The sequence below is a fragment of the Physella acuta genome, unplaced genomic scaffold (genome assembly GCF_028476545.2).
Source record: "Physella acuta isolate Inbredline_101_S28 unplaced genomic scaffold, ASM2847654v3 ptg001054l, whole genome shotgun sequence".
Lineage (NCBI taxonomy): Eukaryota > Metazoa > Mollusca > Gastropoda > Physidae > Physella > Physella acuta.
The window spans coordinates 15,129-40,974 of NW_026732571.1; the positions used below are offsets into that span (position 1 = coordinate 15,129).

A 25,846-nucleotide genomic window follows, 5' to 3' on the forward strand; every position below is an offset into this window, starting at 1 on the left:
TTCTTTCTTTCTTTCTTTCTTTCTTTCTTTCTTTCTTTCTTTCTTTCTTTCTTTCTTTCTTTCTTTCTTTCTTTCTTCTTTCTTTCTTTCTTTCTTTCTTTCTTTCTTTTCTTTCTTTCTTTCTTTTCTTTCTTTCTTTCTTTCTTTCTTTCTTTCTTTCTTTTTCTTTCTTTCTTTTTTTTTTCTTCAACTTCCTTTTTAATCCTAATAGACAATTAACAGGGAAATATAAAAACAGATGAATTGTGTTATGTCAGTGGTGTAGTGGCAGAGCTGAAAAGCGCTCGGCCGCTAACGTGAGTGATCAGAGATCGAATCCAGACTTTGACTCAGCCGCTGACTTTAAACTCTTCTCAAATTGCTTGAGAATCACGTTAACAACACAAAGCATTTTTACAATCTCGTAAACTTCCAAAGCTTTTTTAACTTTGCATTTCTTTGTTTTCTTCCAATTGCGATTGCTAAAGCCGTTAATGACTTTTTCTATAGTTTGAGCGGAGTCAAATTTCTGTACTCAACTTTTTGAGATGAATCCAGGACCAACTTTTTGAGAAAAATCGAGGGCCAACATTTTCAGATAATTTTTTTTTTTTGCCATTCCTTTAAGGCACGTTTTCTTAATCAAATTCTTTGGAATAGAAGTTTTTTGAGAAAATGTTCCGGAAAGATAATCATTGTATATCGTAAAACAATTTTGGTCCTCATATACATACAACCTTCCTATGCCTTGAGGAAGATGCTACACCTGTTACTAAGGAAACCTTTAATACACCTGGTTTGAAAGTGGAATCGTACAAACCTGCTTTTGTGGTAAATAAACGCAGTAAACCTGGAATACATCACGTCCCGTATATGAAGACACACCTGTCTTTAAGTGTGATTCCATTACTAAAGTTAGACTCTACTTCACCTACATTTTGTTACACCTGGCTTTAAAACTAGATTCTAGAAAGACTAGTGCTTTAGGTAAACTCTACTCCACATACATCTATATACACCTGGTTCTAAAGTCGATTTTAGTACATCTGATTTGTAACTAGATTCAAGGAATACCAGGTATAATCTACTCCACCTAGATTCATACACACTTTGTTCTAAAGTACATTTTAGTACATCCTATTTGTAACTAGATTTTCACAATACCAGGTAGACTCTAAATTACCTACATCAAGGTACGTAATGACCCTTTTTACATGGATGAGTGTGCAAAAAAAAATAAAGGAAGAATCCTATTTAGACATAGTGATCAATTAGGCAGAGAAGTAGACTTCATATGTTTCTTGACCTCGGAACATGAAGGGAAGGTGTCGTCAGCACTTTGCCCAGCCGTCTTGAAGGGTTCAAGCTAGTTCCATCCCATAATTTTAACTCTTTACGGGTTGCGGACTGCTTTTGTTAAGTATCCTATAGCATATTTGAAAAGAGGCGGATCTAAAACAAATCATTGTTCTTAAGATGATTGGATGAAAAACGTGTGTGGCTTTTACTTTATTTACATTCATTTACCTTGCTTCCTCATCATGGGTCGAAACGGATGAGCTAAATTTTGACCATTATTAACTAACCAATTTTTATGAAACTTTGCACGTGGGTCAAGACCCCATGACAATGCAGTCCGACATCAAATACTTAACTGGATGCTTAATTAATTTTTAAAGAATTAATTAAAATTTTCTATCTAAAGACTTTTTACCTTGCTAGTATACGCACATTTTTCGTGTTCATTTAGTATGCCATTGTTTTTAGTAACGCAACTCTATTGTATTAATTTTCTTTTTAAAAAGCTTGTTATTAAAACTTTTAAATGCATTTTTTAAAATCTTTAATTAATTGCGAGAAACATTTTTGACACCGTCGCCAACACTATTCAGAATACATGAACATTGCTAAACTAAACGGAAAAAGAAAACAAACACAAGAATATCACTTCAGACAACATGTTTTAATAGTAATTGTAGTGTTTGAGACAAAATTTGCCCAAAATCCAGAAAAAATATTTTGAACAAACCAGTTGAAACAACTAACACAACTTGATCAAATCAAATGTCAAAATTAAAAATGAAAGAAAACAAAAAAATGTATTTTGTTATCGAAAAAAATGTAAAAATTTGGAAACACTTAAATGATAATTAATTTTTTAAATACTTTAACAATTAAAAGAATCGCAGCTATAATTAGGATTAATTTGAAACGGAATTTTTATTTTTTATTTTTTGTGTAAATAAATTTTATTATTTCATAAACCACTTACAATAAAAATAGTTAACCACAGGCCCGTAACGATTTTACTAAAACTAAAATTATAACAACAAAGGACCCTACATTCCATGATTTGGGTAAAAGTATTAAGTACACACCAACTAATAACCTTCGTTTATTAAAGATTGTTCAAAATGTTGAACTTAATATAACCACTAACATTTGTTAAATGTTTTCTTGATTAACTCTCGTATAAAAAATTTAATAAGAATTCACCTAATTCAGATTTCAATACATCTTTCGATCTTATTTTTCAAAATTTGAAATTAATGAAAGAATGACAAAAACACAAGGGAGGTAAGTAACAAAAATAAAACTTCCAATCGAGTTGTGTTAAAATATGTTGTAGTTATTGCAGTTTAGTGGGCTGGTATCACCGCCGTGGCAGCTGTGTGAGGGGTGGTTCCCGACAGGATCACCCTCGGGCAGCGTCCATATTACGTCATCATCTCTTCAGGAGCTGGGGATAAAAATAGAATATTTAGGTTAAAAGGGGTCAAGCATAACAATATGGCACGTAATACTTAATTGTGTTGGAATAAATCCTCTGCAATAAAAGAATTAAGTACGAAGACGAAGGCCGGAATCTAGAAACTTCTGAAATGGCCGAATCCCTCAGCAAAGGCCTAGTTTATGTTTCCTGAAAACTCTAGAAAATGCAGTAACCCTTTCTCTAAGCCTTGACACAGCGTGGTCGAGTGTTAGACCACTCGACTGCTAGTCTGAATGTCTATTTTCGGAACTCGGTCAATATTCGTGATTATTATTATTAACGTCCATGAGTCCACCCAGTTGTGATGGGTACCGGACACAGGGAAAGTATAAAGCGGCTGGGCATTGAGTTGGTCTCCTCATTCTTTCATATGCCGAGTTTAAAAAATGCATGTGAACTCTCCTCCATCAAAGTCTTAGGTCTGAAAGGGCAATTGCTACACTGAACTAGCGCTGTCAGCAATCACAAAATAGACCAGTAGACATAAAACTGTCTTGGCCACTAGTAAACATTTTGTTAATTAATTAATTGATTAAACGATGTTTTATTGTTTATTAATGATTACTTGAAAAAAATCAATTATGATCAGTCCGAGTTCATAAACCCTTCGTTCTTTCCCACTATATACCTACACACTAACATACACATTGACAGACCTACACATTGACAGACCTACACATTGACAGACCTACACATTGACAGACCTACACATTGACAGACCTACACATTGACAGACCTACACACCAACAAACATATTAATAGAACTACACATCAAACACATTGAAAGACCAACACATTGAAAGACCAACACATTGAAAGACCAACACATTGAAAGACCAACACCATGAAAGACCAACACATTGAAAGACCAACACATTGAAAGACCAACACATTGAAAGACCAACACATTGAAAGACCAACACATTGAAAGACAAACACATTGAAAGACCAACACATTGAAAGACCAACACATTGAAAGACCAACACATTGAAAGACCCACATACATATTGAAAGCATCAAACAAGCAACACAATTTTAATTAACCTCTCACAAATTTAGCCTCAACATCAAACTTCATTTATTTCAATTAATGATTTGTGGATGGAAACAATCATGGCCTATTCACTTCATCGAATTTAATTAGCATAATTAATTGACAAAGGTCACCAGCAGCGATTATAATTAGGGACATGTATGCACATGAAACCATAAAACTAATGAGAAAGTAAAGTTTACAGGTAATATTGTTGTTAAAAAAAACAAGAGTTCTCTAACATTTTACAGGTTCCGATTTTTATAACATATTGTCTTGTTATAACACATTACCCGTTTTACGTCGTATTAAAAACGACGTTAAACGAGAAAACACTAAAAATCCAGGGGCGACAACCTTGTTATCGCATACGATCTATTTATAGAATACATTTTTTTTTCTTGAGAAAAGGTTATTGCCCCTGACTAGACTAATTGATGAAATTAAAAAAGAAGGTGGCAGTCTGGTCGGGTGTTAGAGCGTCAAGATTTAAGTATTAAGTTCAGGTTTTTTCTATGATGACCCTTGACCCATTAGTTTTGTTGCTTCAAGCGGAGATAAGCTACAGCTAATGAGATCCTAGTAGTGTTTCTTTCAGGCGGGGGGGGGGGGGGGAGGCACGAAATAGAAAAGAAAATTATTTGTATAGTATAGAAAATACATACCTTAACCAGTGTCCTTCTTCTCATCCCTCTACCCCCACACGAAATTTTAAGTACGAGCCCCCCCCCCTCCCTTAGAGAAAAACACCAAATGCGAGTCCCACCACCCAGGAGAAAAACACCAAGTGCGACCCCCACCTCCAGAGAAAAACATCAATGATTCTGTATCACTCAGGGACCTCTAGCACTGAAGTTGCATTTTTTATGTCACATCTTTAAGTTTAGGGGTCCAACACATTATCATTTTCTTAATGCATATTTGTGCACATTACTTTATTACTGTATGGTATTAAATACTTTCATCTACCATTAATTTTCAAAAAAAAAAAGAAATTAAATATTTTTAAATACTGAAAGATCAACAGGCTAAAATTCATTTGAAATAACTATAATGAAAAATATTTGTATTTTAAGATTTCAATTAATGTACTAGAGCAGGGGTCTCCAAAATACGGCCCGCCGGCCGGAACGGCCCGCGAAGTCCTCTCATGCGGCCCACGGAGATCTTTTAGTCAAAGGAAAAACCGTTTGCTGGTGATGGCTGAGGAACTTCGCTAAGAAAAATGAAAGACATGCCTGGAAGAAACTGGCCCCCGAACTGAAATTTGATAGTTAGTGCGGCCCTCGGACTGAAACGTTTGGAGACCCCTGTACTAGAGCAACTAAAATTCTACTTTTTCAAACTTATAAAAAACAAATGTAGAAGTTAAAGTCTTAAAATTACACGTTGGAGTTTAATAAATAGAAACAGCGAATCCATTGTAGAAAAAGTCTTGTTTTATAAATCTTGTTTTATTTTAGGTCGAAATCACCCGCTATAGAACTATAATTAATCACCAGTTCTTTTATCGCAGTGATTAATAGTTTCCAGATATAATTAGCGCCATCTTGAGGTAATTCCACAGGAATGACCAATGTTCCCCCTTGTAACGTGAGCACTTAAACCCGCGCCCGCCTCCTCCGTGAGGTCATCAAACGCACATCCAATACAAATAACACCCCAATCATAGGCTTTCAGGGGACTTAATGACGGCGGGAAGTGTTGTCAAAGGGGAAAGTGGTTCTTTCCCTTGTCGGGGCAGGTTGTTGTAGAACAATAACAGAGTAGAGTCCCCTGGTCGGTCCGTGTTTTGTAGAGTCTTATGTAAATTATACCGAGAGGCCAACCGAGAGGGGGGGGGGGGGGGGGAGAAGATGGGTGGGGGGGGGTGGAATTGGGAAGGATAGGTAGAGAAAAAGGGGGTAATGAGATAACTAACATGAAATTTGTTTTGTTTTTATTACGTTGACCAGTTTCCTAATGTAGGATAACCATTCACACTTACTTAGCCTTGTACAGAAAAATAACATTTTATGTAGTTTAAAAAATTTTAAATGTAAAACAATGTTTTTTTTTCTTCAAAAATCAAGATTGGGTTTGGCGAAAAAAAAAACAGAGGGGGCAGGGGGTGGTTGGCGTTAAGAGAATTGTGACGTCTTGTTACTGGCTGTATGAGTCTGGATTTTGTGACAAGGTGTGACGATGGGGGAGGGGTAAAAGTCAACTTTACTTTAGTCAGGCCATATTGCTAAAATACAAAGACAGATATTATACATCCTCATTTGTTTACAGACGTTATATATATATATATATATATATATATATATATATATATATATATATATATATATATATATATATATATATATATATATATAGCATATGAAGTTTCAACTTTTTATTTTACCGCTTATCAAACTATCTCTTTAGCCACTAGTTTTTGGTCATGTATTTGAACCGACTACAGCAGTGTTTAAATCAATATCAACTCTGCCACACGACCACCCCCACCTTCCACCCCCCCCCCTCCCCCACCCCTTGGTCACGTTTTGCACATGTTTATCTGTGTCAAAACAACACCACGTGATCACGTGATATGCTCCCCCCTCCTCCCCCCTCCTCCCCCCCCCCCCACACAACCCACACACCCAACACCCGCACGAGCTGTACCCCCCCCCTCTCCCCTATCTAGGTCACTCACACAGTGTCGTGAAAAGATCGACAACTCCATCCAAAACACAAACTTACCACACCCGCGACGGCAACTTCAAACACAACACGACAACAGCAACAAGAAAAAAAAATCAATCAGATCGATCATAAAAACAACAAAATTACAACCCCAATGCCTCATAATTACAAACTAGGTCTAGATAATCAAGAGCAATTATCTCCCTTACTCTCAGTGAAAGTTCTCTCCCCTTACAGCCCACGCATAGGTCCATGCTTATTAAGGTCAACAAAAGAACTCAGCGACGCATGCGCTTTAAGGAAAACAGCTCAAGAAAATTGTCCACTTAGCAATATTTATTTCACGGGCGAAACTTTTCACAAAAACATATACCCGTTTTTAATATTCAATCACAACGTTGTATTAGTTATATTATATACGTGTATTACATATCATCAGACTGATGTATATATGTCTTCATTTTGCAATGAGAGACAATAAATTCACAGGGGAAGTTGAATTCTTGTAGCGCGTACTAAAACATTAAGTAAAGATATCATGGATTGCTCTTGCACAATAATATCTCTCTATACATTTTTCGGTATTGTCCAAAGGATGATCCCTTTCTCTACATTTTACGGAATAGTCCAAAAAAAAACAACAACTAAGCAACACGGTTGGTACCAACTTAAATTGTAGAAGCTGTCGAAAAGGAGCGCAACTTCGGTTTGACTTTTGTGTTAAGGATTTGTTATTATTTGTTATTATTACGAGCAACCGGAATGATATGTCGAGTTATGGATAAGTTTCTGTATCGAGCTAACGAACCTCATCTGAACGAGAGTTCGAGCTCGGGAATTTCGGGTTAGCAACCATGAGCTCTATCACCTGACCATGCCGTTTTAAACTGGCATCAAAATGTTTAACTTTGATTTATGATAAAATACAGTCACTCGTGGGACGGAGTGGTCTAGCGGTAGAGAGATGGACTGCTAACCCTTAAGTCTCGAGTTCAAGTCGGTAGACCGTCCCTGAGTCCACCCAGCTCTGATGGGTACCTAACTCAAGTTAGGGAAAGTTAAAGGCGGCTGGTCATAGTACAGAAACAGGTGAACTCAACTTCTCTTGCCCTATAGACCGTCAAGTTTGAAAAGTAAACTTTACTTCACATTTACAGTCACTTATAGACGCTGTCAAGTCTTCTCTTGAGTGTGTTGAGGGGCTGTTGATCTTACTGCACGGGAGACAATTAATAAACACAAGTAAAAAGGGAGATCATTAGTGTTGGGAATTAACTCCCTTTTCGACAATAACTGTCAATTAATATCGTGTGAGTGATGCTGTTTGAAGGAGAGGTTTTAAAACATGAATTACACAGCCTTAAACTAATTAATCACGATGTTTTTTTTATGGAGAATTTTTAAAACGTGTTTTTCTATTAAACTTTTTAAACATCGAATCAGGGACTAGTTGTTTAGTTTGGTATTGAACGTTTTCAATACAGCAGATTTAAATGCGGAAACCTACAGTTAGGGTTTCAAATAGGGGTCACTATAATGGGGTCTCTGACATGGGGTCCCTATTATGGGGTCTCTGACATGGGGTCCCTTTTATGGGGTCTCTGACATGGGGTTTCTATGATGTTTTCTCTGATATGGGGTCCCTATCAGGGAGTCCCTCTCATGAAGCCTAAACAAAAGCATATTTCGTAAGGCGAATATGCAATGAAAAATGATCTGCGATCAAAATGATATTGTTGAGGATGTGCGTCCTTAAATGATCAACATTCTTTTGAGATATGACGACTCTTGTTGGTATACTGGAACGGCGTGGTCGAACGCTAGAGCATTTGGCTGCTATCCCGAAGGTATCGAGTTTGCTGTCTGCTGTCTTAATATAATATGTGCTGTCTTGATACACTGTCTGCTGTCTTGATATACTGTCTGCTGTCTTGCTATACTGTCTGCTGACCAAGCAGCTGTCAAAATTATTAAAGTTGTAAAATGCCAGCTTTGTCATCCAAATTGTGTTTATAAAATCCCATTTTAAAACTAAATCTTACAAAATTCTATATTAAACCAGCATCTACTTCTAAAATTACTTTACACTGCGTCTGAATTTTACCGAAAACAGTTTATTTACACAAACAAATAATTTACTAAAACAATTTACAAATCAAACATTGTACTATACACTGCGACTCCTGATAAAGATCAATTCATGAGCAGAAACGCGCGTGGTACTAATTAACGCTTGTCTTAGCATTGATAGAACAATTACGCCTAATTAGCTAGATGTTGATGATAAATTATGTCAAGAATATCATATCTGACAGGAGAAAAAAGAATCGAGATCATACGATATTACATTAATCTCATCAAGGGGACATGCAACATACATAATATAGCATTCATACGTAAAAGTAGACTTTTTAAAAAAAAAGGAATTTGGAGTCTATTAAATTACGAATAGATGTTTATAATTTATTTCATCTATTTAGATGATAATTTATTTTATACCTTAAAAAAGTGATTTTTTTAAAACAAAGCGATTGTTATATCAATATTGTTATGAATTGTGACATGCTAATTCGGTTATCGAGGTCAAAAATAGGATTGTGATAATTTCTGTTGTCGGGTTGGCTAAATACAGTAGCCTTGACAGACTGAATAACATACCTGTTATTCAATTACGTGTCTTTTAACGAAATAAATGTGTAAACCGGATGTTGTTGTTCGTAAACTTCAATTCATAACATTGGATGTACGCGCTAGATATAATTGTACTTTAGCTAGAGATATTTTAGTAATTCGAGGTTATGTCCCTTTGACATTCGACAGCTGTCTCTACAAATGTCTCTTTGTAATGTCCCTTTATTCATGTGGTCAATTTCATCAACATTAGAAGACGTGTCTCTCTACATGTATTTACATTCAGGAAAAATAATATTTATGTTTTTTTTTGGTTTCGTTTTAAAGTACACAATGATACTTGTTTAGCTTACTTACATTCAGGAAAATAATATCATTTTTTTTTTGGCTTCGTTTTAATTAAAAAAAATAATACTTGCTTAGCATACAACACAAATTTAGATTAGGAAAGAACAATGAATATATTTTTAACCAACCGTATTAGTTAAAATAGAAAAAAAATCCAATCAACAAAATAAACAATTAACCAAAATGACCGTAATCAAGAAAGCTCAATCCTAAAATTTAAGGCTTAGTTTAATTAACGCCATGATTATACAACAAATCAATTAGTAACAAAATTTGATCGCATACAGCGATCTAATACCCGGAAACCCACACAGGAATTCCCAAAACCGCCGATGAATTGAGCGATAAATTCGGATAACGTATGGCGAGTTTTGACAAATATTTGCAGATAATTCCCCACGGAAGCAGTAATCTAAAACAACATCATTACGTCATCACAAACTCCAAACTCAAACTTCCGGTCGCATCTACCCATTTCCGTATGTGATTTATTAAGACTTCCGGTACATACACACAAATACCACTTACCCCCCACTCCACCGTAATAACTCTCAATATACCCCCCCCCCCCACACACACACACACATTCCGATAACTCTACATTCACAGATAATTACATCAATCTATTTTTTTTATTTCAATTAATTTCATTAATTATTTAATTACCAAAATTAATTACAGCAAACAACGCCATTATCACAGCATCTGTCTCATTACATTCCCCGCCTGTCCTTGTATCAGATGTGTCAGATTATCGAGAGATTAACTAGGGATTAGTGAATTAATCAGTCATGTTCCAATGAACGTGTACGAGAAAAGGATTTCAGTACATGTAGTGAATCCGTTTAACAACAGAACAAGCGTCCCACCTTCCTTTTCCCTGGGAATCCAGTCCAACACAATGAATTACAAAATTAAGTATTACGTGTCAACTTGTTTAGCGCCATTGAGGCCATTGACTCCGATTTGAGCCTGCTTTTCTTTTTGGATTTGCTTCCATAGCCTTTGTCCAACCAAGAACAAACTACAAGCCAGCAGTTGTTTGATTTTGGAGATTTGCTGTCTCCAGCAGTCGAGCCTCGTCTGCCCGGGGTTCGAACACGGGACTTTGGTTAAGCAACCAGGAGCTTTATTGACTCGACCAAGCGACCCCGTTTATGTAGTATAAATACTAATTTTGACCCAACCCTAATAATATAGTCTAAACCATATTTTAGATCAAACGCTAATTCAAATCTAACCCAACATTTAAACTAAAGCTAACATTAACCCCATCCCACCCCCCTCCACCACCCTGACCCAAACTTAACTTTAAATAAAACAAACTAACTAAAAAATCAAGATTTACAAAAATCACAAACTAGACTCTTGTTACGAAAACTGCTCCATATTCTCAATTCAACCACTACATCTTCACCCATGCCATATTTCAACTTCTATACACTTTTAATCGAACAATATGAACTATAAGTACTAAACTAAACACTAAATAATTCACTTCAATCAAACATTCTATCCCTAATTAATACACTTATATAAGTTCTACTTTTCTTCTACTGCTAACCCTCTTTTTGTTTCTATTCCAAGTTTAAAAATAAAAATAAAATAAAAAATAGTGTGGGGGGTGGGGGGATAAGGATGGGAGGGAGGAGCCGTTAACAATAAGTTTAAAAATACCCCAGAAAATTGGAATCACGACGTCTGACTGTGTTAGCCGTTTCGTGACGCGCCCAATGACATTCGGTTGGCGTCGTGGTTCCGGAGTGTCAGGATAATTTAAAATACCGGACCCGTCACCACGCTCCCCATTAGCTGGTTCCACATAAACACGCATTCTGTTAACCAATGAAGCAAATTAGCGAAAGAAAAAAAAAGACTTTTTAAATTATTATTTTTTTTTACCATTGAGCTAAAGATTTGACTGTGTGTGTGGGGGGGGGTGAATTTACTGAGGGTCAGAGGCGCCCGGGGACAAACTTTCAATTTGGCGCCCTCCTCAGGAGCAAATTTTCAGTTTGCACAATTTGCCCCCCCCCCCCTCAAACTTTTGATTTGCACCCCCCCCCCTCAACTTTTCAATTTGCACCCCCACTTCAACTTTTTGATTTGCGCCCCCCCCCCCCTCAAACTGCAAAAATGCAGCTAAAATGACATTTTAATTTGTTTTTACAACCCATTTTGGCGCCCCTTAAGGGTGGCACCCGGGGACATATGCCCCTCCTTGCTTCCCCATCGCTACGCCTCTGCTGAGGGTGGGGGATGAAGTTTCCCAACCTGACGTTTTGGACATTTCCTATCGAGTAGGTATGTCGATAAGGATGGCATTAGCTTCAGGTTTTGAAATGCTAATATGACGTTTGGTCTGGTGTCAAACTTAACTTAGCGGAGCCCCGGTCAATGTGTCTAGTAACTTAACTGTCTCCCTGCTACATAGCTGTCTGCCTGCAAACTAGACTGGTTTCTTTCTAGCTTCACTGTCAGCAACATAACTGCCAGCCTGCAAAAAATACGCGTCAGTCTGACTGCTAACATGCTTAATTAACTGTCTTAGCCTGCGAACATAACCTTCTGTCTGTCTGTAAACCTGACTGTCTGTCATACTGTAAGTCTACCTGCTCACTTAACTGCCTGAATGTCTGAAAACATAACTACCTGCTGATATAACTCTGTCTTCTTTCGGTCTAACGGTTTTGCTAACTTATCTTTCACCTGTTTGCTAGTCATTTTTTGTTTGCCTGTCCGTCAGTCTATAAGCTCGTCTGTTCGTCTGTTCTTTTCTTCGTCTGTTGGTCCGTTGGTCTGTTCGCCTGTTTGTCTGTTCGTCTGTCTGTTCTTCTGTCTGTTCGTCTGTCTGCCTTCCTGCCTGCCTGCCAGCATGCCTGTCCATCTGTCTGTCTGTAACCTGTAAGCCTGCTAATTCAGCGTCTCCTCTAACATGCTTGCTAGCTGTGCACACACAACTAATTAACTCCATAAACTAATGTAGTCGGTCACTTTTACTCCATTGTTCAATGTGACTATATCGCTCTACCTTCATCTACAACACATTTTTCTGCCTCGCATTGACTGTCATTTATAATGTGACAGAACTAAACTAACCTTATTGACACTAGCAGCAATTTTCCCTGTTATACGGGTTCTATTTAATCAATTTTTGTTCAAGTGTGCACAGTCGACCAACCTGCGGGCCGCTTACGACCCGCATCCCTCCACTTTTTAAACGCAAATACGTTAGCATTGTCAACAGTAGGATGTGATCTTTGATAAGTTGACAAAAACGATTACACATTACTTCACTGTGGTGTAAGAATGTAGCGAGTGAGAACATTATATTTACTTAGTCTTTTGAAAGTCAACAGCCGAATTGATCTTTGAATGTCGTTCAAGCAAACATCGCAATTTTTGAAACAAGCCTGATTTTTTTTTCACGATATTTATTCTTTCTCTTAAATTCATACGTTTAATAGGAAAACACTTTTGTAGAAGTATACAAAATACGGTTATACTGAAACCTGCTACCAGAAAAGAGACAGAAATTAATGGAAAAACTAGTAAAAGATACAAAAGCATTGCAGGATATTCTAAATGGTCAATGGTGTACAGAAAGATAAGGCGAAAAAGAAAAAGGCAAAGAAGACCATGAAGACATTGGCATCAAATTCTAAAGAACAACTCAACTAAATCCGTGATTATCCATAATGCTAAAATACAGTACACAAATTTAAATTTTAGTTATGATAATATTTGAAAAACAATTTAAATGAATGCTAAACCGTTATTACAGTTACACCAGCGGAGAAATTAGTTGTTCTAGGTAAAAAAAATCAAGTTCACTAGTGCTTAGAAAAGTGACGTCAAAAAGAGAAAAAAATGGGTTTAGCTGATTCCGAAATCCAATCGCAAACAACTTTATTTCATAATCTCGAAACGATTAGTTGAAAAACAGCAGGATTCAAACTCTTTCCATTTAGGTACGACTACACGACACCTCGTTAATTGTCAAATATCTTTTCTTTCTATTTTATTTTCATGCTAAATAGTTTGGCAATTTGCGTTATACAATGCATTTTGCTCTGCAAATTATAAAATATTTTTGAAATTTGACGACGCTTTTAGCTCTATGAGTTTAGGAGCACTTTGATCTGCTGTCATGGTAGCTGGGTATCAAACACAAACGTCTCAAGCACCTTACTCGACGCCCCGTCTAGTTTGTCAATTTCCCTCTTAGCGCTGTCGATGTACGTGGCACCAACTCGAAGCTCACCCTCTAAGTGACTGAAATTGAGCAGGCGATATTAGCCAGGGTGTGTCCGGCTCGTCTGGCTTCAAGTGGAAGCGATTAGGTGGCCATTAGGGCAGATTGTCTTTCTCGTTTGCCCGCGTTTTGGCGGGAAAGACGAAGGTCAGGTTTGTCACCGGATGCCTGGGTGGGTTGTTGGTGTTTGGGGGGGGGGGGGGGCAGGGGCGTACCTTGGGGGAGGGGGGAGTCTTTTTTTTTAAACTTTTTTTCGGGGAATTTTTTATAATTATTATTTTTTAAATGTTTTTTGAATATTTGACATGTTTGGAAGTATCGTAGTTGTCAACTTCGATTACAAGTAAAAACGTCTAACTTGAGTAAACAAGACAATTATTTATCCCGTCGGAGTTATTTACCCTTGTCAAATATCAGTTCGATCGACATGTAAGGGTCTACACAAAAAATAATTCTTCCTAATTTAATTGTTGTTTTCTAGATTGCTGCGCAAAAAAGCTGAATATCCAAAAAGATCTTTATTTACAATCGCAGTAAACACCACTGAACAAACCCCAACCCCTCTTCTTCCTATCAAAAACCAACCTGCTGAATCCAATCTGGAAATAATAAATGAATATTTATTTGACGATTGTCGTAGCATATTAACAACAAAAAACGCAAAACCGTCCACGAATCATAAACAACATTACCTGGGTCACCCACAAAAAAAAAAAAAAAAAAAAAAAAAAAAAAAAACGCAGTTTAAAAATCCCCCCCCCCCCCTCTCCAACCAACCTCCGCCATCTAAAAAAACAAAAATAGCATGAAACAATCTTTTTGTTACCGAAAGCATCCATCCAATTAAATACAGCACAACCCTCCAGCCAGAGCCTCGCCATCACATGGGAAGATAACTCGCGAACAAACCCAAATTTATCACCGGAGTTTAACCGAAGTAAATGCAGGAATAATTTAGCCAAGTGTCTCATCATTTAATTATGGAGAGTAACTGTTACAGGCATGAAGGGCGGATTCACAAGATGCACAAGATCTAATGTTGCCCCCAGCGGTTGATCAAATACACAAGTATTAAATATATATATATTTTTTTTTAAATCAGAAAGATTATAGAATTCATAAAGGGAGATAAAAGAGAGATTTTTGTTTAAATAGAGGAGGCAACTGAGAACAATCCTGAACCAAACTTCTTCATAAAGTGAGATAATAGAAAGATTTTGTTTAAATAGGGGTGGCCGGATGAAGAAGGGTTCACATATTTTATGACCTAGGCATATGAAGGGAAGGTGTCTACACATAATTCCCGAAAGACACTTGCACGAATACGGAAAATGCCCGAATGGTATTTTTTCTTCAGCACTTTTAAAGGTTTAATACAATAGAGTTGCATGATTAAAAACAATCACGCACCACACGAAAAAGAAAAATGTGTGTATAATAGCGAGCTAAATAGTACTTTATAAAGGAGAGTTTAATTTATTCTTTAAAAATTAATTAAGCTCCCAATTAAGTCAAATTTGATGTCAGATTGCATTGTCATCGGGTTTTGACCAACGTGCCAAGTTTTAGAGAAATTGGTCGATTAAAAAAGATCAAAATTTCGCTCGCCAGTTTCAATGCAGACAGACGGATAGACAGACAGAGGAAGCAAATTAAATAAAAGCTTTTAAAAAGTTGAAGAAGAAGACGTTTATTAAGATCATTGACCCAATAAGTCTAATTGCCTCTTTTTTCTTCCAATAAAGCCACAAGATAAATCGTGTTGCTAAGAACCACGACGAACTACGCGCACTTCTTTTGTCATCTGCTTTCTTTAACTGTTAAAAATTTTAGATTAATCTTGGCAAAAACTAAATCTCTGTCATGTAAAATAAAGAAACAAGAGGAAAATACTTTCCGTCACTGATAGCTCTAATTGTGAATAAGGTATTCATAAACTCTATAATTAAAATCTATATGACATGATATTTCAGTACATCTGTCTCTTTGTAAAATTATATTCCAAGAACAGTTGCACCAAGACTGATTCAGGTCTCTAACCTTTAAAATGACCTTAACCTCTAGACTGACCTGAAATCGGTCAGTCACATTGTCTGTCTGACAACCATTTCTCCTGTTTTATTTTATTTCAACACAACACTCATTCGTCACTCATCATGTTCATTACTAAAAATATTAATATTACAACCTCAACCCGTAATTCCGGCGATCATTTTGAAATTACTCTGTCCCGAAGTGAAATATTAGACCACGCTGACCTGTACGCATAAAAACCACCAACCCAGACTACTAAATATCTCTCAGAACAAGGTTGTCATTTTCTTTTCATAATTAATTTACACATGCTACTATTTTGTAGCTACAGATACTATAGACTTCAGTCTAAATTTGTAGCTAAAATACTATAGAAGTCAGTCTGTGAGTTAAATTGAATCAAGCAATGTCAATAGGGACATAAAATTACCATTTACAAAAAAAATTATATTTTCACATTGGCAGTATTTGTGACAACTAAAACACAATCTATTGCGTCTGCTTTATTGTGTTTGGAGTTGTCACTCCGTCGTATAAGACAAGTAATTTGTAGCACAAGTTATGTTTTTAAAACCGTGAGAATTCGTATAACAATTATAATATCTCATTTATCTTATTTGTAAAAATCTACATATATAATGCTCTTCTTGGAGACCATAGAAAACACCAAGCTGTAAGCGCGCTCCCTACCACCCCCACCCCTACATGGTCTGGTTAGCTGTGGTTCACGCTAAATGTTTACAATCGTAGAGGCGGGTTTTAGGTACGGCTATTAGGGGCAGATAATTTAGTTTAAAACTATTTTAAACTTAGGGGAGGTAACTAAGAGGATGCTGCTTTCACGGGGGTAGGGGTGGGGTAGGGGTTGGGGTTGGGGAAAGCAGGGGGGGGGGGTTGTCGTCCTTAACGAGCTACTGATAGTGTTTTAAAGCAAATATATTCAGTGGCAGCATTGGTACTGTCGAATTCACAAAATATGTTTTACTGAAAAGTAGAAAATAAAACAACTAAGTAGCGGTATATGATAAGCCGCGGATCGGCTCGTCTATTTTATTCATCTTAATCACGTTCGTGCCTTTTACACTTGTGGCAGATAAAGTAGAATTGACCTCGGCATATGAAGGGAATAGTGTTTTCTTTGTCTAGCCGCCTTTGATTCCCTAACCTAAGTTAGGTACCCGTCAGAACTGGGTGGACTCAGGGACGTTCCGTATTCGAACTCGAGACTTCGGTTAGCAGTCTAGCTCTCTACCGCTAGGCACGTCGTCTATTATAGTATTGTTTAATTGAGAACTATTTGCTAGCAAATGAATATTTCACTAGGGGAGTGAAGGCGGATGACCAGGTTTAAAAGATTCGGCGGACGTCCAAGTAAACCACCTCCATTCTTTCTAAAGCGTCGTAGCTTCTGAACGAACGGGTTATTTGTAGTCTGCAATATTCTTGTACACTGGTTACTTGATTACACTTCAACGAGATAGATTTCAATGACATTGTCTGTCTGGCCGGTTTCAAGCTAAGCTTAAATCAAAAACTTATAATTTGATCTATTATTGTAGCTATATTATTGTTAAGTGATCAAGAGTGGTGCCCCTTAAGCGATAGGATCATTAACTCCCTCCCTCTCTCGCTCTCTCTCTCTTTCTCTTTCTCTCTAAATATATATATATATATGAAATGCTTTTTACGTTTTCACCCTTTTTTCGGCTGATATCACTCATTTTTGTAAAATGAATTTCTTCATGCATTATGTGGCAGAAGACAGTAGTAGCAAAAGTCTATGTAATCATTCTAAATTTAAAAAAAAATCTTTTTAAAATTATGGCAAGCGATAAAATTATAGTTACATTTGTAAAAATTAAAGCCGTTTGGGAACCATCAATTACACTCATTTTCATGTTGAAAGTCGTTTAGAATTATTTTTATCAATTCAAATATTTTTAAAAACTACCATTAACCTCTCCTTGAAGTCAACCGGAATGCCAGGGGAGAGTAAAACAATAAAAGTCAGAAAAAAATGTCTCCATGATAAAAATATACAATAGTGATTTATGGTGTATACTATACACTGTACAGCGTAGTATTGTATTTGTATTAAATAAAATAACATCCCCAATCACCATAACACCCTGACTTTACTAATCCAAATTAAAAATAAAAGTGTTTGCTAAATTACTGTTATATTACTAGTAATTATTTCTTTGACTATTTCTATCCTTAATGAAACCGGAAGTAATTTTTTCCTTATTACACAAATGTTATAGCAAATTCAGTTTGGTTGAAAAATTTGCTTTCTGGCAACATTTTTGAACCATTTGGAACCAGCTTTTCATGTCTATTATGACAATGTTACAGGTTTTACAAAAACCTATGACAAAATTTCAGGTGTAAAAAAACTATGACAATCTAACACGTTCCTGAGAAATCAAGAAACTCGATAGTGGATGATGACGTTAATTGAGTGACATGTAAACTCATTTAATCATCACGGTAACGTGAGATATTCCCACGGGTTACTTCCCTTGCTACACTTATACTCTATACGAATTACCTCCCCTGTAAAAAATCTGTATTTTTCCAAAGAACAAGATGCCATTATAACAACTATTTCTATGAGGAAAGTAATACTTGTGCGGAGTTAGATGTTTTGATTACATCTGGGATAGGCAACCATATTAAGTGACAGCCAAAGTATCAATGATGTCTTTAAAACAAATTTAAAGCAGCCACATTGAAACTATTACTTTAATTGAAGGTTTTTAATGTACGTTTAACAGATGAAGGCAGTCGTTTAGCAGGAGAATTACATAGCACTGACGCTGAAATTAGCGAGAGGTGGATTAGAGCTCTGTTCAGAAGATGAAATAAAACAAATTAGTCTTGCAAAAAGTAGTAAAGTTCCCTTTTCAAATAAGGAGTAAGTGAAGTAGAGTTCACCAGTTTATGTGGCCTCGGCATATAAAGGGATAGTGTGGTAAGCACAATACCCAGCCGCCTTTACTTTTTACCGCAAGACTACGGCGTCCTAATAGGCTTGTACTTGACTTTAAAAATGCGACAAAGATAGAACATCACCAAAAACTAAGCAACGAAACAATCTAAATAATTTAAAATTATTGCATATTTTTCTGCTTGTTTAAATGTAGAGTAAGCATCACTGTATTGACTAAACTTGTATCAACTTAATAGTAAGCAATGTTGCAAATGGTAAAAAGTAAGCAATCAATTTTATTTATACACTAGACAACCTTGTTATCAGTTGGATAACGATTTCTCGGAAGAAAAGCTAAACAAAAAGAACACCCCCCCCACCTTTTTTAACAACGCTATTACCGATACCCCATCTCCCGCCTTTATCCTCTTCACTCTTTGAGAATTGATTGATCCATTAAATTTCAAGTATTTCTTCAATAAAGTACATACAAAAGTACATTTCCGTCCATAAAATTACACGTATTTCTGCAGTAAAGTGCACAAACAACTACTTATCCGTCCATCGCACAATCCTCACAGCTTCTACCATCCTCTACCTACCTTAAACACCTCACCGACGCCAACTGTCTGAGGTCCCATTCACCCCATCCCCCCACCAGCCCCTTCAGTATCCGACTATTTTCCACTGTAAAAACCAATCCTAAATCCTGTGTGAAAACATTTTGATCTCTATTTTTTATTATAAGCTTTACTCAAATGGAACCGCATACAAGTAGGCTACCTTTTTTTAAACCTTGTAATTTAGGACCCTATTTGAATAAACTTTCAAGAATAGTTTTACCTACATTTCAAAACATCCATTTATATTCTCTAATTATATTCTTATTGCATATTTTACAAATATTCTACAAACGTCTATAACCAATTGATTTGTAATGTGTTTTTTAGTAAAGAGATTGACGTAAGGCAAATACAAAATAATGGTCAAGACAAATCTTTGATATAAAATAATGTTAGATAAAGACAAACGGTCAAGACACATTTTGAGATAATATAGGGTTAGATAAAGGCAAATGGTCAAGACACACTTTGAGATACAATAGGATTAAATAAAGATACACGGTCAAGACACATTTTGAGATAGAATAAGGTTAGATAAAGACAAATGGTCAAGAAAATGGTCAAGAAAAATTGTTTAGATAATATAGGGTTAGATAAAGGCAAACGGTCAAGACACATTTTGAGATAATATAGGGTTAGAAAAAGGCAAATGGTCAAGATAAATATTTGAGATAAAATAAGGTTACTTAAAGACAAATCGTCAAGAAAAGTGGTAAAGACACGTTTTTGAGATAACGTTAGATAAAGAAAAATGGCCAATACACATTTTTGAGATTAAATAGGGTTAGATAAACACAAATGGTCAAGACCAAAATCTAGAGAATCATTATTATTAATTAAACTAAAAAAAATTCTCGGAAAACAATGGGGATAAATAAATTGATACAATAGGTGGAGACAAATTCTAGAAATGAAATAACGTTAGACAAAAGCTTACATCAAAGATTCGAGAAAGTATTGCCACGCACCTGTGTTTAACTTTGTTTGAAGCAGGTAGTCCTTAACATCGAACTGGTCGTCTGTTCCTGATCGCTTTCCCCAGCTGCTGAAGCCGGTACTCCAGCTTGGCCGCTTCTCCCAAATGTTTAGTAAATGCTGCCAGTTTCTCGAAGAAGCGCGTGGGTTACTCCTCTTTCCCCATACGGCCATTTCCCTCCATCTCTTTTCGAGGTCTTCTTTCTCACGTTTTCCCCAAACGGACATTTCTTTCCACTTTTTTTCAACGTCTAAGTCTGTTGACCTATCGATTTGAGAGTCTGTTGACCTATCGATTTGAGAGTCTGTTGACCTTTTACCCCAAGCGGACAAGGCTCTCCATCCGTTTCCTGAGCCTCTACTTTCTCTTTTTACACGCACTGATCCAGTTTCCGTTTTCTTTTCGGTTTCAGGTATATCCTCTCTTTTACCCCAAACTGCCATTTGCTTCCATTTCTTTTCCATTTCCGGGTCCATATCCCTTTTCCCCCAAACGGACATTTGTTTCCATTTTTTTTCCATTTCGGGGTCCATATCTCTTTTTCCCCACACGGACATTTGCTTCCATTTCTTTTCCATTTCCGGGTCCATATCCCTTTTCCCCCAAACGGACATTTGCTTCCATTTCTTTTCCATTTCAGGATCCATATCCCTTTTCCCCCAAACGGACATTTGCTTCCATTTCTTTTCCGATTCGGGGTCCATATCTCTTTTTCCCCAAACGGACATTTGCTTCCATTTCTTTTCCATTTCGGGGTCCATATCCCTTTTTCCCCAAACTGCCATTTGCCTCCATTTCTTTTCCATTTCAGGGTCCATATCTCTTTTACCCCAAACGGACATTTGTTTCCATTTTTTTTCCATGTCTAAATCACTATCCCTTTTCCCCCAAACGGACATTTGCTTCCATTTCTTTTCTAATTCGGGGTCCATATCCCTTTTCCCCCAAACGGACATTTGCTTCCATTTCTTTTCCAATTCGGGGTCCATATCTCGTTTTCCCCAAACTGCCATTTGCTTCCATTTCTTTTCGACTTCTGAATCTGCATCTCGTTTTCCCCAAACCGCCATACTTTTCCATTTCTTATCCATATTAGGTTCTAACTCCTCTTTGCTCCATTCCGTCGAATCTAACTCTTCCTTCTTATTTGAATCTAAGTCTTTAACATCTTCCAAATTATAAACAGAACGTTTCTGAAGTGAAAGTGAATTAAGTTGTGATACACTTCCTAGTGTCCCTGAAGGAGCTACATTTGGACGGGCGTGGGACTGTGGTACCTCTGGAGACTTGGAGGCCAGGGACGAGTCTTTGATGACGTAGAGGATGAAGAACTGAAGAACAGTTACACTGAGAACTTGTTTGGAGTCTAAAAACATTTTCTTTACGAAGTACATTCTGCTTTATGTTGCTCAATTTTCTGTGGAGATGAAAAACAATACTGATTATCAATTACATTGACGACTAAATTAACGGCTGTATTTCTCGATGACCAAAAAAATACGTATCGAAAAAAATGCGCACCCAAAAATAACGCACAAAAATTTGCGCAATTGAGTTTGTTATTTAAGGTCGGTAGTTTAAAGACACTAGCAAAGAATCACCAGATCTGCATGTACTTTGTAGAAAAAAAATGCAAAAAAACGTTTTAATAACGAGCATTTATGTAATAATTCATTAAAAGGAGAAAATAAATAACTGTCTTTGAATATATATAAAACACTACTATTTAAATTCTATAAAGAAAAACTTGGGTCACCTTATTATCTGGTGAATACCATTACTAATATTTGAGAAAAGACCCACGCTTTTCTTTATGGTTATTTAAATAGTAGTGTTTTCTTATATTTGAAGAAAATCTTTTCTCCTTTTAGTGCATTATTACTTTATTACATAAAAGCTTGTTATTGAAACATTTTTATTACTTTAAAATAAATAGTTATATGATTTAAAACTATTGCGCACCGAATGAACATGAATAATAACGTATAATAGTGCGATAAAAAAGTATGTTCCCTTACATCCTAATATATAAAAGCCCATGTGCGAACTTCTCTCTCTCTGTCCGCAAAATATTTTCGCAGGATATCACATCAGAATCTTCAGCGATACATGAGAACTTGATACGGAATTTTGTTGAAAATAATATGATAGATGTTTTAAATGTATAACCACAATTTTATTTAAAGAAGAAAAAATAAAGGCGTATTCGAATGTAGAAAAACAATTTTAATTATGCAACCGGAAAAGTGTTTATACTTGGGACAAGAACGCAATTAACAATAACGTCGCATAAGGTTTTCACTAGGGAAAGAGCACGAAACTAATGACGTCATCTTCAGAGTTTAGAATAAAATAAAGAAATGAACTATTTCATTCAAATATAATAGATCTACGTACGCTATGAAATCTAGATCTATACAATACAATACAATTTTCTCGAACTAAACTTATAACATGTACTTTATCTATTTAAATTCTAGATCTCTAGTTCTAGATCTAGAGATTCTAGATCTAGACTAGATAATCTACGCACAAAACTAGACTAGATTTAGAAGCTACGACCTAGATCTAGATCTAGATTTAGACTCTATCTACTCTAGAACTCTAGCATCTATTCCAATAAGAATTTCTATATTAAACTATTTCAGACCTTAATTATTTTATAGAAATCTTTGTTTGTTTAGCTATAGAATTGCAGATGGTGCGGGATTGAGACACACCAAGTCAAACAAATGTTTTTTTGTTGTTTTTTTTATACGTGAATCTTCCGATTTTAGACTATAAAGAAAGGAACTACTTCATTCAAATTTGATTTAGATCTAGATCTATAGATCTACTCATCAAGACGTACGCTATGAAATATATACAATTTTATCAGTCAAACTAATGCAAATTACTTAAAAAAACATAATGACCATTGAATAGCCAGATTTTTTAACGGAATCATTTAAGTCACTTATTAATCAGTGTGTGCCTATGCTATGTTTTTTTAGCTAATTGGTTATTTCTTTGCTTTGTCACTAATATCGTTCAGCGTGTAGTAAAGCACATTGCGTTTTGACCAATAACTATTTCATATATTATTTTTCACAAACAAGTACATTTTAAAATATATAGGCTTATAATTCACGTGAAACGGGTACCGATGGTTAGTTATTTAAGAAAATTTAAAAGTCAAACCACAAATCATTCGATATATAGAAAATAAATATGCGTTTTTGTGAAATGATATATTCGTAAATATACGTAACGTTCATTGTATCAAACTAATCTAATTCATATATATCTGTATATCCCACTTCTTGTATACATGAAACTCTAGAATCTGTGTGATTAACCTTGTTCTTGTTTTACGGCCATTTTACGATGGCCCTGACGGCAGGTCTGGCCAAGATGGCCGCACTAAGAAAAAAAAACCCAATCACTTCTGGTTTCTGGTGGTTCGATTAGTAATTTGTGGGCCATCAAACTGGCCAAGACAGATCGATGAGTTTTATTCGCGTCTTTTTATCAGGACGAACAAGGAGACGAAAGTTCATTGATGATCACGCTGTTTTTTTCCCTCATTTATTTAGAACCTGGGGTGGGGGAGGAGTGGTTGCTTATGTGTGTGAGTATGGGTGGGTGGGTGTTTCAAGAAGGAATATTGCTTCAAATTTAAAAACTGAAGTACTTTTATGAAAATAAATTGCTTCCTACATCTTGGTAAAATAATTGGTAAAATTACTAGCATTCTTGTGTTTAGGTATTATTGTGTGTGGTTGAAAAAAAAGGGGGGGGGGGATGAATGAACGAGAATAGACATACCAAGGGCAGGTAATCCCCCACAAAGTCAAATTGTAGAGTTACGCGCATGCCTGGAGGCCTTATGCGCGCGCATACCGAACCGGAAACAAATTCGAACCTCCCCCTGTCGATAACTCCATCCCCAAACGCAGAAGACTGCTATTAAGGGGCAATTACTCCGGCGTTCTTTATCACCGAGATATCCTCGGCTCAGAGTTACCCATTGGTTAGTTCCCTTTGTGTCTCAGCACTTCGCCAGAGAAAGAAACACTCGGGTTGTCGACTGGTTTTAACAGCACGGACGTACAAGACCATCTGATCGTTGGCAAAAAGTTTGTATCTAAAAAATGTGTTCCACACTTAATAAATATAGGGAAAAACATTTTATTCGAAAAATACCTGCCTTCCATCAAAACCAAATAGTAACAACTTACTGAGTATAACTAATTTAAAATGTTTACCAAAATAATATAGCCTGACGAGTTGATGTCCTGACCTGTCAGTGATATTTAAACCAGCATTACCATCCTGGAGGGGGGGGGGGGGGGAATGCGTTATTGTGCTGTCGTGGCGCTACAAAAAAACACGTGTTTTACCTGCCAATTAATTCTAATTAGGTAATTAAATTTGAAATCAACAAGAAATCGAAGGTAAAAAAATGAGAAGTGCACCATAAAGATTTGACGTGCAGGTGGAGTAGAGTGTACCTTTGAACTTGGGTATTTAATATATTGTATGACCCGTTACAAGAATAGCCGACCTTATTTTTGAGCCGGGTACCCATTAGAGCTGGATAAACTCAATAGTGGGTGCTTGACTATTCTATATAGTGCTAAATCAATGCGATTGGCTGTGGGTAGCTTTAACAACTTGTTGATAACTGTTTGTTTTTTAAATTCTTTTTATATAGATTTAATACGAAATTTTGGTTTTTAAAAATCAAAAGATATTTCTTAAATTTCAACCAATTTTTTCCTTTCAAAATGAGGCTCGGTTGCTGGGGACAGCAACTCTTCTAGGAGAGACAACCCCAAAATCAAACAACTGCTGCCTTGTAGTTTGTTCTTTGTTGGAGAAAGGCTATGGAAGCAAATGCAAAAAGAAAAGCAGGCTGAAATCGCAATGAACGAAATACAGGGCATACTTTATTGATACGAAATACGTAACATTGCTGGTAGAAACCACGTCCAACATTACAATTGAGAACGAGGAAGAAGAAGATTATCTTGTTTAATAAGTTAGTCGTTGTTATTTTACTGTAGGGTTGTTTTTTAAAATTTACTATACACATAGTATGTTTATTAGTAGGTCTATCAGTATATTTAGCCTTTCTAGATCTCTATTTTTGTCTGCGAAAACTTCATTAAATTTGGTAATATTAAATTTAAAAAAAAAAAACAGCAATCAAACAATTTTTCCTATTCAAATATGGGGAATTTTTTCTTTTTCTAAAAATAAAACAAAAAATCGGAAATATCCATTCAATTATAGGGACATCATAATTATTGTCAAGCACGAATCAAATTTTTAAGCTGAGAAGATTTTTGCGTGTGAAATATTTTCTTCCTCATTGGCTTGCTGCACGTCGTCTATCATTAGCTTTGTTTTCTTTGTCATTATCAAAGAATGGGTCGATGAACGGTCGTCTAAGTCAGGTCTAAGTCAGGTGTGGTTTAAGTCAAGTCTGGTATTCTTCTTCTTCGTTCTTAATTATTAGTGTTGAAGGGGATCGAGATTTATCTGCCAGTGGGTTTGAACTCGAGACTTTGTTCGAATCTATCAACCATGAGCTTTTTGCCGAT

General features: G+C 36.2%; 1 protein-coding gene across 1 annotated transcript; it reads right to left on the bottom strand.

Moving 5' to 3' along the window:
• Positions 1 to 1,921: 1,921 nt before the first annotated feature.
• On the bottom strand, positions 1,922 to 21,670 carry LOC131955088 (protein PRQFV-amide-like). Its single transcript, XM_059319045.1, has 2 exons — positions 20,251 to 21,670; positions 1,922 to 2,719 (listed from the first exon to the last, which is right to left on the bottom strand). The coding sequence occupies exons 1-2, from the start codon at positions 21,650 to 21,652 to the stop codon at positions 2,697 to 2,699; spliced, it is 1,425 nt and encodes a 474-aa protein (XP_059175028.1). The 5' UTR covers positions 21,653 to 21,670; the 3' UTR covers positions 1,922 to 2,696.
• Positions 21,671 to 25,846: the final 4,176 nt, after the last annotated feature.

Coding starts and splice junctions, on each gene's coding strand:
- LOC131955088 (XM_059319045.1), bottom strand. CDS start 21,652: ATGTACTTCGTAAAGAAAATGTTTTTAGACTCCAAACAAGTTCTCAGT. Junction 2,720..20,250: donor TCAAACAAAGTTAAACACAG/GTGCGTGGCAAT, acceptor TTTTATCCCCAG/CTCCTGAAGAGATGATGACG.